Source organism: Taudactylus pleione, unplaced genomic scaffold, assembly GCF_031769625.1.
Source record: "Taudactylus pleione unplaced genomic scaffold, aTauple2 ptg000222l, whole genome shotgun sequence".
NCBI classification, from domain to species: domain Eukaryota; kingdom Metazoa; phylum Chordata; class Amphibia; order Anura; family Myobatrachidae; genus Taudactylus; species Taudactylus pleione.
The window spans coordinates 2,690,221-2,704,054 of record NW_028284624.1 but is presented as its reverse complement, the minus strand read 5'-3'; the positions used below and the strand labels follow the sequence as shown (position 1 = coordinate 2,704,054).

Sequence of the window (13,834 nt, the reverse complement as noted above, 5' to 3'; positions counted from 1 at the left end):
AAAATGATAGCTAGAATTTGATTGTATGCTATTGTAAAATGAGACTTTACTAAATTTACCCTTGTATCTTTTAAACATATTCTTTCTTATTTTATATTTAACTGTATGATATGGTAGTCAGGGGCGGAACTACCGGTGGTGCAGCCGGTGCACTGCACTGGGGCCCGCCGTAATATAGGGGTCCACACTGCCTGTATGGCAGGTGCAGTGAAGCTGCTTGCCGGGAAGTCATCAAGGCTGTGACTGACCCGGCCGGCAGCTACACGCAGGGAACCGGAGCACAGTGCAGTCAGGCTCAGCACTGCAGTGCACTACTGGGTAATAAATCCCAGTAGTCTCTGCAGTGGGGTCAGAGGAGAATGTGCGTAGCTCTGATTGGAGGAGCCCATCACATGCTCCCCTGACCCAGCAGCAGCGCAGCCTCATGTGTATGATTCATTGTGAGGCAGTGACTGCTGCTCTGCCGGCTGCCTGTGGATGCTGCTGGTGAGTACATTGTGTGGGCACTATAGGTGGCATAATGTGTGGGGACTACAGTGTAGCATAATGTGTGGGCACTACAGTTGGCATAATGTGTGGGCACTACAGGTGGCATAATGTGTGGGCACAAGTGGCATAATGTGTTGGCACTACAGGTGGCATAATGTGTGGGCACTACAAGTGGCATGATGTGTGAGGACTACAGTGTAGCATAATGTGTGGGCAATAGAGGTGGAATAATGTGGGGGGTACTACAGTGGAGCATAATGTGTGGAGCACTACAGTGTGACATAATGTAGGGGCTACTACAGTGTGGTATAATGTGTCGGGCACCCACTGCATCTCAATGTCATCCACTGCCTGTCACTCACTGCCTCTCCCTATCACCCACTGCCTGTCAACTCTCCCTATCACCCTCTCCCTGTCACCCACTGCCTGTCACCCTCTCCCTCTCACCCACTGCTTTTCCCTGTCACTACTGCCTGACACCTCTACCTTTCACTCTCTCCCTGCCTATCCCTCTCCCTTTCACCCATTGCCTGTCAACATCCCTGTCTCCCCCACTCTGTCACCCACTGCTTCTACCTGTCACCTCTCACACTCTCCCCTGTCACCCACTGCTTCTTCCCTCTCCCTGTCACCTCTCCCTATCACCCACTGCTTCTCTCTGTAACCCACGGCTTGTCAACTCTCCCTATTCACCCTGTCCCTGTCACCCACTGCCTCTTCCCTCTCCCTATCACCCACTGCCTGTTATCTCTCCCTGTCACCCTCTCCCTGTCACCCACTGCCTCTTCCCTCTCCCTGTCACCCACTGCCTGTTATCTTTCCCTGTCACCCTCTCCCTGTCACCCACTGCCTCTTCCCTCTCCCTGTCACCCACTGCCTGTTATCTCTCCCTGTCACCCTTTCCTTGTCACCCTCTACCTCTCCCTGTCACCCACTGCACTTTGAACTTGGAATTGGGGTGGAGGAGGGGGGCCCAAAGCACATTTTTGCACCTGGGCCCTCCACTCACAAGTTCTGCCACTGATGTAGTGATAAGTGTAGCAATGAAAAAAAATTGCACTGAGGTTTTTGTGTCAAATTCTAAAGAGTTTACAAACTATGGGGGGAAATTCAATTAGTTCCATTAATTTAACGGGTGTGAAAAAGGGTGGTAGCCTTTGTGGACCTTTAACGCCTGGGGCTATTCATTTGGAGCCCCTTTTTATCGCCCGTTAAATTACCCTGGTAACAGCCGTTAACACATAGAATCCGGGAAAAGTTCCCGGACCTATGTGTTAACATAGTCGCAGCACAGGCTATATATTGGGGATTTTTTCTCGGGTCTGATCAGAACTGAAATAAAATCTATGCTAAATGCAGTCTGCGAGCTGCCTACAGGACTAATTGACTAGTCTCGGGTGATCAATTAGCCTGCGGTAAATTATCGAGGCTAATTGATTCCCCCCCCTAAAGTTATTGATTTGTAGTGCCAATAACCCTACCAATTCCCCACTTTTGGCTGGGTAAGGTAGTGAAGTCATATCCTTGAAAATATGTTATTCTTCAGATAATACTTTTTATCCAATCACATGTTTTATTTTCATTGCCCTTACATACAGTTCGGGGTAAATACATTTGCATTCAATGCACCTGAGCTTATAAATTGCCATATCCAATTGAGTTCTCCAGATGTGAACGTCCCCTTTATAAGCCGTGTCTTACTGACACTTTGTGCACATAATAAACTTTGCTTTTACTTCTTTCATATATTTTTGCTTATTAATAAAATAATTTCTCAATTTATGATGCAACAATGCTCACAAACACTGTCTGCAGTGTGCATGAATGCTAATGGTAAATGGATTCTGAAATCCATTTATTACTGTGTGTTGGTATAGGAGTGATTAAACAATGCGTATAACACATGGGCCACAAAATGCCTATGTGATTTTTATATTCCTTGAAAATATAATCTATAAAATAACCACCAGTTTTCTATTCAGTTCAGCAACACAAACTTCAAATTGCAGGTGAATGAGTAAAATTTGGCATGGTTTAAAATTCCAACAAAATTACATCACAATTTTTCTAGAAATTATATTTAATGATTTTTACTATATTTTACTTCATTTTCAGCCTGATCCAAGAGAAGCTTCTACACTGATTGTCCCTGCATCTATGATTGAATATTTGTAACAATATTGAAATGGTTACAGAATGGTTGACTGTTTAGGTCCTCAGGCTCGGGACCCTTATTTGTCTACATTTATTTCTTTAAACCTCTAGTGGATAACTTGCTTGTATATTAATGAGTGACATGAATTGAAACATCCTTTTGTCCTATGTTATGTCTTGTAAATTTCCACCGATCAGTATGCAGAAGATTGAATAAATGCTGTTTGACTTGGTGAAACAGAATTGCCAATAACGCTGAGGCTTTAAACATGCAATTTGGATCAGGACATCCATAAGCTAAGCTCAGTAAATGTTCCCGTTCTGTCTTACTCTTTTAAATTAGGCTGTCTGGATATCTTAAAATCTCCTTATGCAAGACTGAGCCCTATTACTTATTCCAAAACAAGTGCCTGTGAAATCACATTAGGCTTGGAAACCAGTGATCAGATGTGATGAATTGATTTCCAAGGCACTAAGTGCATAGCGTGAAGTGTGCTTGGTTAGCCAAATGAATTGAACGGTGCACTAAAATATACAGTTACTCCAATTAATAAATGACATGAAGCTGCCAATACCCCAGTAGATGGCAATTTAACAATATAAAAAGTTAAAGGACAAATGTTTTTTTTTTTTTAATTAAAATATAGATAAAATGATTCAGTGTGAGAAACTACTATATTATACGCAAATTGTGTGTTCTATTTGTGACAGCTGCATTCCCATAACCACTACCCCGTAAATCTCTCTCAGGTGTCTCTAGGGGTACACGTATCTCTGGTTGTGAAATACTACATCCCTATCACTGAGGGAATTAATAAATATACCTGAATTATTATAATGTTTTAAATAAACATATCCTAGTTCAAATATATTAAATGTCACATATAATAAAAACTTTTTGGCAGGCCCAGACTCCTAGTCAGGCCCTTATCCTAGTACTTTGTACCTGACCAATCACGTTGGGTGTCCCTGTGCACAACACCTATATCATATTTACCTACTTTAATTAACTCCTCTCTGGGAGAAGCCCAGAGAGGAGATGTACCTGACAGTTTCGGGGATAGGACCGGGCTCTCCACATCATTATGCCCCACCCCTGTCACAGCAATGTGCCATGATTCACGGGTCCGTGAGGAGGGATTTGCATCATTTTAGCCCTCCCCCTCCATACAGACCCACAAATTCCCCATGTAATCACCCCATCCTGCCCACTTTACTAGGAAGTAGGAGGGATGAGGAGATCTGCTGACTCTTCCAATGGTGCAGGGGGGGGTATACCCCAAAACTCTGTAGCCTCCTGCAAATTCTGGGAGAGTAAGCATGTATGCCGTAGCTACATGATTAAGGGGTCTATTTACTAAGCAGTGTTAGGAGACAGAGGGAAAAGTGATAAGAAAGTGATAAGGTGCCAGCCAATCAGCTCCCAACTGTAATTTTTCAAACACAGCCTGTGAGATGGCAGTTGGGAGCTGATTGGCTGGCACCTTATCACTCTCTTATCACTTTTCACTCTGTCTCCTAACACTGCTTAGTAAATAGACCCCTATGGCCTGCTTTGTTCCATTTACAACTCTGGTTGAATATGCAGATGACTAATAATAAGCCACAATGAATTTAATGGAAATATGGAAATGTTGGAACATTGCTAACCAAGTTAATTATGTGAAAAAAAAAATAAGTTAATAATTGTTCAAAGCCTTGAAACACACATAACACAATTTTTAAAATTAAAAAAAAAATGGTGTAGAGGAGAATGGGAAAGTAGGCATGTATGATCTGTGTAAAAACTAAAAAGGGATCCAATGCAGCCGCTGCAGCTTTTTTTCATGACACATTCTGTTGTGCTTCATCTGCAATTTTGTACGTGTTTAAAACTAATTCCTGTGCGGTTAAAGTCACAGCCCAATGTCTCTTGTACACATTGAGTGGTGTTTTGCTGTGTCTGTGATGCAAATACCATGCAAAACTGAAAGAAAAATAATGTACTGTGTTCCGCTCGTAGCGTCTCAGTCGCGATGGGTATCGCGCCATATGATGTATAGATGCTAGGCGTATAAGGAAACATCTGGTGATTTACAAAGACTAGTGCAGAATAGATAGAGGCATTTCATTGAATAACCCATGTGTGATTTAAACGTTTTAATATATAGTGCCTAATTCTGGATATTGTTGAACCTCATTTTCACAATCTATATATATAGGTATGCCATGAGGCTGAAGAATTTCACAAGTTTGACTGCCAGTGAAGGGGAAAAGAAGCTGGCGGTTCTATGGTGAGTCCGCAGAGACAGTGTCAAGGACGCCATAATCCACAAGAAGACTTTAAAAATACAGAAAACGCTTAAGCTGCTTACAGAAGATCATTATTCTTGTTTTCCATTAAACTATTAAAGGATAACTAATGGCTTATTTTAGCAGCTGACTAAACATTTATTATGCTGATTCATATTGTTATCAAGATGGCATTGTAATGCCTTCTCCATTTTTATTTCATTTACTCCTGTTTCAATTTTTTTTTAGAAGAGAAATTATAAAAATTATGATTTTTTTTGGTACACTTTATAGGTTTTATAAAACACTGGAATTAACATAATCCTTTTCTAATTACTACAGCTACCGATGCCTATCTCTGCTCTACTTGAGAATGTTTAAATTAAAGAAGGAGCATGCTATGAAATACTCCAGATCGCTCATGGAATATTTTAAGGTAATGCAAAATTTCTCTACTTAGTATTATGAAAGAGATAATTGACATGTATATAATGCCTGTTATCCTTGTACTAATTGTACAGTGTTGTATTTTATGTCGGCACTTAAAAAATCTGGTCAATAACAATAACACCATACATCATAAAGAGCTATAAACTGTTAGTTTAAAGGAAGCGCAGTCTGCATATCTATATAAAGATCAGCTAAAGAAAGTTTTACAATATATATATATATATATATATATATATATAGTTGCATGTAGAAGGGCACTATGGGTAATATGATATTCAATGCCGTGGTGCCTTCCTAGGGAAGATGTATACCAAGCATAGCTCCTACAATAAGAAGCAGGCAGCACTCATCCGGACTTGTAAACAATGTATTCTGTTTTAATCAGCCGATGTTTCAAGGCCGCTATGGCCTTGTCAGGAGATCCGGATGGGAGGGGGTTTTGCTACCTTGTCCCATGACATAAGCACAAAAGTTGTGCCATTGCATTGGTGGTCTTGGGGGAAGATGAGGCCATAATGACATGTGTCACAGTGAATTGCATTATCACACCATAGCACCACTGCCAGGAGAGTAGGCATGTACGTTGTTATGACAGCAGAAAGATTTAACAATGCAGCCTGATACAATTTAAATACTATAATTTAACAGCAGGAAATCTATTTTTCAGATGCTATTATGTATATATAGAAAATCTAATTTTGACTTAAAAAAAGGATTCTGAAATAAATATTTCAGTAAAGTAATGTAGAAAAAAAATCTGCTCTACATTACATTTAGCTTTACAATGACTTTATGCAAGTTATCTGCCAGAGCTGCCACTTTCTACTACTAAAATAAGTGTGAGATTCCAAAACTTGATGGTCTTATACCAATCATATCTAAATGACTATAATGTAGAATATCCATTATCCATGGCTTGACCTTATAAAATGTGTCTTACCTGTAGGAGAAGAGAAGTAAAAATGACGGTTACTTACATAGATAGAGCTTAATGATTTTGTAGGATGGTAACATGAAATTTGGTGAATTGTTCCAGCAGCAAGTTGGTTAAATATAAATACAGTAATTATCAGATAAATCACTGAGCTGATCACTCAAATGAATTGTGCCCATTTCATATTTTTCAATAATAATAGTTATTTTAGTGTTTTTTGGCAATAGTTTCAAATAAAACCCATAAGTGTAAAGTTTTAGGTTTTGTTAAAAAAAAAAAGGACAATATATAATAAGATCAACGATGATGATCACTGAATTTACTCTTTTCCCATTTACAGTAATTAATTACGGTATTCTGAATCTATGCAGGTACTACCTGTTATTCATGTAAGTTAAACTCCTCGCACACATAATGATAACATAGTACAAACTAATTAGACTGGTCATTGAGTAATCAAACTGTATGAATATTTTTGCCAATGTACTCTTAACAGACAAGATCTGCTGACCAAATAAATTGTCTTGTCTACAACTCATATAGTTATTCTAAATGGGAATCTGTTAGACAATATGCTATATATATGTAAAGCTGAAAGGTCTCATGGAAAGCACATTTGCTCATTTGGTTCGGATATATTGGCAATGCATTATATATTTTGTAGCCCCACAATTAATCGTGGGAAGGAAAGGAAGGTATGTCTGTAAACGTTGTTGACTCTTGTGTCTTGGCATCAACTCACTTGAAAGTAGTACATGCACCTTGTGCTTTGTGATTGGGTTGTTCGGCCCAGAATAGTAATGAGCAATTTGGTCTTACATCTGTGTGTCCAAATTAGCCACAGAACCAATCATTTGGAAGTTGAGATAGTGGGCACTATTCCATTTCTTGAACATCCTGGAGGATTACATGGCTGCCTCAAACACCTACTGTATATGATTTTATTTAGATCTTGCTAAAAATAATAATAATGAATACACAATGGGATTGGAAATGTAATACATTAATGGATACTTTTCCTCTAAAGCAGACCACACACATTGGATTATTTGGTTGTAAATTTGTTGTCCACTATACCATGTGTGGATTGTAAAACAATTATTATACTTTGACAAAATCTGAGCTGAATTTTGGACCCTGATCCAATGGCCCATGTTGCCAAATTTGAGTTGTTCGTCCTAGAAGTGTAGGCACACAAGCATTGCTTTGGGGACTTGCTAGTCAGGATTTCATACCCTCCTTCAGTCATCATATTGCAGGATGAAAGAAAACCAATACTGGTGGTTATAAAAATTAGTGGTTGACAAATTTTAGATGCTGGGTGAATAGTAAATAAAGGATAGCACTGCTGATTTGAATTGGTAAGGTGAGGGTGACAGTTCTGTAGTTCCGCAAGTTATTTCCCAGGTGAACAGAAGGGAATATTGTACTCAATAATACAAGAAAATGTGCAGCCTTCTTATGGTAATAATCACTGATGAGTTAGGTGATTTTATAAAAGCATAAGGCTACAGGTCATGGAACTTGACAGGACTTTTATTAATCCTTAAAGGCTCACTGAACCACCACATAATTTTTTTTCAAATACGAACCATGGTAAAATACAGTGATCAGCATTACCCCTACATTTCACTGTAACTCTGCTAAAATGTAAATTGTTGCCTCCCTTGTCCACTACAGACAGTTGATGCTAGACCCACATCTTCAGGTCAGTGTCATGATGAGATGACATACAGGTCAAAGAGCTGATTCTGCTTGTATGAATAACTGTGATCTCTCTGACACTTCCACTGTGTATGAATCAAATAATCCACACAGTGTTTTCCTGCAGAGCAACTGTACAATATGTTGCGCTAATGCAAACTTAGTAATCCCCTTTTATACCAAAGTCCCGGGTCTTACCTGGGATTTGGAACACATTTAAAACCCTGATCAGACCTGGGACAGACCCCTTTTACACTGTGCTGCCACACCGGAGCCGGGTCAGCACTGACCCGTCTCTCCAGCGAAGGTGAGCAGCACTTCTTCCCCTCCCTCTCCCCTCTTACATCATCTCCAAGCGCCACTGAAGCCAGCCAAGCAGGCGGCATGCAGCACGATCCGGGTAGTCGTGAACCGGATCGCGCCGTTTACACTGCAGGGTGACACGAGAATGACCCATGGTCATCCCTGCAAACTACCGGAGTTGGCTCCCCCGGTCTCTGAATCCGAGTGGATCCATTTATACCGATAAAATTCCGGGTTGATGTGCATACACGTGCATCAACCTGGGATTTACAGGTCGGTGTAAAAGGGATATAAGAGAAGAAGCACCTCCTTCTCTCTAACATGGCAGCCTGTTGTAGAGGAATGATTGTGAGTGTCGTGGATGTACTTAATTAAGTTTAAATATTTTCGTTAGTTAAAGTATACTGGGCCTGATCCAGAGTTGTATGGTATTTGCATCGCTGCTGCGTCTTTGGACAAAAAAAATTCAGGAGGCACCTGAAGTCTAAAGATGCCCATTACCGGCATTGCAGATCTGAGTGCTGCGTCTTCATCCTCTGCCAGGGCCAGGAAATCTGCATCAAAAGACACAGACCCTGGCCTAGACATGCCTACAAAAAGGGGGTGTGGCGACCTCAGTTTGTAAACGTCGCCGCTCCGCCCCCAAAAGGCCGCAGCATGTCAATCATGCTGCAGCTTAGGGGGCACTCCGAGCGATCTCACAGACACTGATCGGCACATGAACAGTATAAATCCTGCGCATGTGCCAACCGGCCACCATCGCAGCTGTAACTGAATTGGCACCATTGTTCAGCTCAGAAATACACAGATTTTGAAATATTTTATTATTATTATATTATGGTTGTGCTTACGCCTAAAATACATGAGTAGTAATTTAATGAGAATGAAAGTAAACTATTTTAATATTTTATTACCATTGTACTAAATGTTGCAAAACACAGTGCACTTTTTTTTCATAATAATTCTTAGGCTTATGATTAGTAATAAGACACAGTAAAGTTGTTAGCTGTCACATGACTGTCTGTGAGGTTACAGATGTGTTCTCACACATCTAGCCTCAGTACGCCATATGCCGCGAGATGCTGAGTGTGAGTGAGTCGCCTGTTCCGATTCTACCGTCAGACGTCTTTTTTTGTCCCAAATACGACTTAGTTAAAACGCGATGCGACTATGATGCACCAGGAGACGTTACTTATTAATTTGATATGCAACACTTGTATATTGTATACCAAAGCACAATGGAACTTGGCGTGGTAATAAAGCCACGGCCGCTGCCAGCGCCGTAACTAGAGTAGTGCGACCAGTGCCATGGCACAGGGCACCGCAAGGCAGGGAGCGCTGTTCAGGCCTGTCAATTTTCTGGTTTATTATCATTTTCACTTGTAGCTTCCTCTTCTTTTATCCCCAGCATCTCCTGGCTGTCACAGGAGTACCCTTATCTCTTCCCTGGCCCTTCTTCATGAGGCCATGGCCCTTTTTCTTATGTCCCTATTTAAATACTGTAGGGGGGGAGCGCCAATGCTCTCTTTGGCACAGGGCACCAAAAAGTCTAATTACGGCTCTGGCCGCTGCATCGTAGCACTTCGCACTTCATATACAGACTCGGTCGCACACACATATACAAGTGTCGCATGACAAATTAATCAGCACAGTCTGCTGGTTCTATCTGTGATGGGATGCTACATTGGAAAGGGGGCAAAAGTAGTACAGCAAAATATATGACCTCTACAGTCTAACAAATTTGAAGAGGAAAAGCATGAATAATTGAGAGAATATATAAATACTGTTCAAAGATAGTACTGTGTGTGTAAAATGTATGTATGTGTGTGTATATACAGTATATATATATATATATATATATATTGTGATAGAATCACTGGTAAAGTGGTTTGTGGCAGGTACATTTGTCCCAGATTCCTGTCTTATGTGTTCTAAACCCCCAGGAGAAAGTCTGCAGTGTAGCAGGCTTGAGTCTCGGCTTTTTGAAAAGCCGGTTTGGGACCTGGGGGTTGTGGGTGAGAGGAGAGGGAGGGCTCCACCCACGGCCACTCCAGGTTTTGGTTCTCGCAGCCTGGTAACAGGCTTGTTAGGGTTTCCACCTGAGAGTGGCCAATATAAGCCTAGTGTGTTTAGGGCTGAGTGTCTCACCTGGGAGAGCAGGCAGGGAGTTTGCTCAGAGACACTTGAAAAACCCATTTGTAAGTACTGTGCTGTGCTTTGTTGCTGGCGAGGGCATTAGGCCCTGCCAGGTTCTTGTAGTGAGGGAAGTCACTTGTGAAGTTAGTGCCCCGACAGGGCTAGGACTTATGTTTTGTTTTCTTTATGTTTTTCTGACATTGTACAATAAAGACTGGCGCTGACCAGCTTGTACTCGAATCCAGTCTGGCGTACTGTTTCCCAGCTGCTGTGTGTGTAAGGAAGGAGTCCTCTACCCAGGAGAGGGACCCCCTAACCTGACTGTGTCACAAGATGGTGGAGAATGCGGGCACCCACACACACTGAAGTTGCAGCAAGAGGAAAACTTTCCGTTTAAAAATTAAAGGGACAGACACCCAATTGGTGAGTGTGGAAATAACACTGTGTCCTTGGAGTCCCATAGAGGAGGCGTCAGCCAATGCTCAGAGAGGCAAGGTTCAGCTTCCAACCTACACCCCAGGACAAAATGGAGGACATTATTAAGGCCTTGCTCCAAGCTACAGCAGCTCAGCAGGAGACAAACAAACTTCAGCAGGAATCTAGCAAAGCTCAGCAGGAGACTAACAGACTTCAACAGGTCGCCATTGAGGAAACCCGCCAGGCCTTAGCGGAAAACAGCCAGGCCATAAGAGAGGTGGTACAGCACCTGGTCGCCCGGCCCAGAGATGTTAATACTGGTCCTCCCACCACCACTCACTCCGTACGAGCCAGTCACTTCCTCCAAAAGATGACTTTGGGCGATGATGTGGAGGCCTATCTCACCGCATTTGAAAGAACGGCTGAAAGGGAGAGTTGGCTCAAGGAGCAGTGGGCAAGTCTGGTGGCACCTTTTTTGTCTGGGGAGCCACAAAAAGCATATTTCGACTTACGCCTGGCTGATGCCAAGGACTATAAAAAACTAAAACAGGAGATCCTAACTCGCTTGGGAGTCACCTCCTTTGTTCGTGCCCAACGGGTCCACCGCTGGGAGTTCCATATGGACAAGCCTCCACGTTCACAGATGCATGACCTCGTCCATCTGTCCTCAAAATGGCTACAGCCCGAGACGCTGACGGGACCACAGATCGTGGAAAGGGTCGTGATGGACCGGTACCTGCGATCATTACCTGTGACTCTGCGCAGGTGGGTGAGCCATGCAGACCCTAAGTCCGCAAACCAGTTGGTCGAGCTGGTGGAGAGGTACGTGGCGGCTGAGGAGCTGATGAGTATGCCCCACCGAGCCCCGATGGCACACCGGCGAACTCCCACAGACACTGGTAAGACTGTTCCAGGGGAGAAGGGTGCTGGGCGGTGGAATGTACCTAAGACTGAGGGTGTAGAACCTGGAGACAGGCCTGCCAGGCCAGGAAGGTTCTTGCCCCATAAACGACTAGACATTAATATGACTCAGTGTTTCCAATGAGGTGGCTTCGGCCATATTGCCGCTAATTGTTCACTTACAACTGAACCTATGCAATGTGATACTGCTCATGTCTACTGCAGGGGGTCTTCATTGCACAGACAGCCTGTACGGCTGACCGGCAGGCTGAGACTGATAAGTACATGTGTGTACTCACTGTAGATGGCAACCTAGTAGAGGCACTGTTAGACTCTGGTAGCTTGGTGACACTTATAAAAGCTGAGCTGGTGAACCCCTTGAGGCATACAGGGAAAACTGTTGGTGTGACCTGCATACATGGGGATACTCGATATTATGTTACGGCCGAGGTGAACATCGAGACACCATGTGGCTCTGCTATAGTTTCTGTGGGTTTGGTGCATGGTCTGGTGTACGATGCAATATTGGGGAGAGACTTTGCTCACTTCTGGAAGTTATGGGAAAGCCGTTTTGTTCCAGAGGTGAACAACCCCGATCCATTCGAGAAGGTTGTTGATGTAGTGGAGGAGGGAGTTTCTTCTGAGTCAGAGTTATTCCCTTTTTCTACTATGATTGGCAAACTAGAGAATGCGGAGCGTGATGGTGGCCCGCCAACTGATGTGCCTCCCATTGAGGTGGGAAGTGTTGTTGGGCCAGGTGATCATCTGCCTGATTTAGAGGTCAGAAGAGAGGTCTTTGCCGTGGAGCAGTTGAATTACCCTACTTTGGTAAAAGCCAGGGAGAATGTAAAAGTAGTTGATGGTAAACCCGTAGACCCTGATAGTCCTTTGTCCTATCCCCACATGGCAATGTGTCAGGATTTGTTATATCAGGTGACTAAGAAGGGGGAAGATATTGTGGAACAACTAATAGTTCCCAAAGCCTACAGAAGAACAGTGTTGGATCTGGCCCATGGTCATATAATGGCAGGCCATCTAGGGGTAGAGAAAACCACTGAGCGAATAATGCAGAGGTTTTTCTGGCCCGGGCTTCATAAAGAGGTGTCTGACTTTTGCGTATCCTGCCCTGAGTGTCAGTATCATGCTCCCAGGCCACATTTTAAGGGTCCACTAGTTCCATTGCCTATTATAGAGGTGCCGTTTGAAAGAATAGCGATGGATTTGGTTGGACCCTTAATGAAGTCTGCCAGGGGACACCAGTATATTCTGGTCATAATGGATTACGCTACCAGGTACCCGGAAGCGATCCCGTTGCGCAATATGTCAACCAAAACCATTGCCAGAGAGCTAGTTCATGTCTTTAGCAGGCTGGGTATACCCAAGGAGATACTAACTGACCAGGGTACACTGTTTATGTCAAAAGTCATGAAAGAGTTATGCCGCCTGTTCAAAATTGAACAGTTAAGAACTTCGGTTTATCAACCCCAAACCGATGGGCTGGTCGAGAGGTTTAACAAGACGTTAAAACACATGCTTAGGAAAGTGGTCGACAAGGATGGTAGGGATTGGGATTACTTATTGCCGTATTTATTGTTGGCCATAAGAGAGGTTCCCCAGTCCTCCACCGGGTTTTCACCCTTCGACTTGTTGTATGGGAGACACCCAAGGGGGTTACTAGACATTGCCAAAGAGACATGGGAGGGGCAGTCTAGTCCTTACAAAACGGTGATTGAGTATGTTTCTCAAATGCAGGAGAGAATTGCTGCGGTAGTGCCGATAGTGAGAGAGCACCTGGAACAGGCTCAACAGGTACAGCAGAGGGTATACAACCGCAATGCCTGGTTACGCAGCTTTGCTCCTGGGGACAGAGTGTTAGTGTTGGTTCCCACTGTGGAAAATAAACTTTTGGCTAAATGGCAAGGGCCCTTTGAAATCTTAGAAAGAGTGGGACAGGTCAATTACAGAGTTTACCAGCCGGGGAAAAGAAAGCCGGAACAGATATACCATATAAATCTGTTAAAGCCCTGGAAAGATAGAACGGTACTGTCGGCCGTCCGAGCCCCTCCAGTAAATCCA

The 13,834-nt window shown here is 43.0% G+C and overlaps 1 protein-coding gene across 1 annotated transcript in view; it reads left to right on the top strand.

Annotated features, from left to right (window-relative positions):
* The window catches only part of AFF2 (ALF transcription elongation factor 2), a 599,847-nt gene that overhangs the window by 562,474 nt on the left and 23,539 nt on the right, over positions 1–13,834 (top strand). The window contains exons 17-18 of the mRNA XM_088478852.1: positions 4,845–4,916; positions 5,257–5,350. Coding sequence (XP_088334978.1) covers positions 4,845–4,916; positions 5,257–5,350 — 166 coding nt within the window. The remainder of the gene's footprint in view (positions 1–4,844; positions 4,917–5,256; positions 5,351–13,834) is intronic.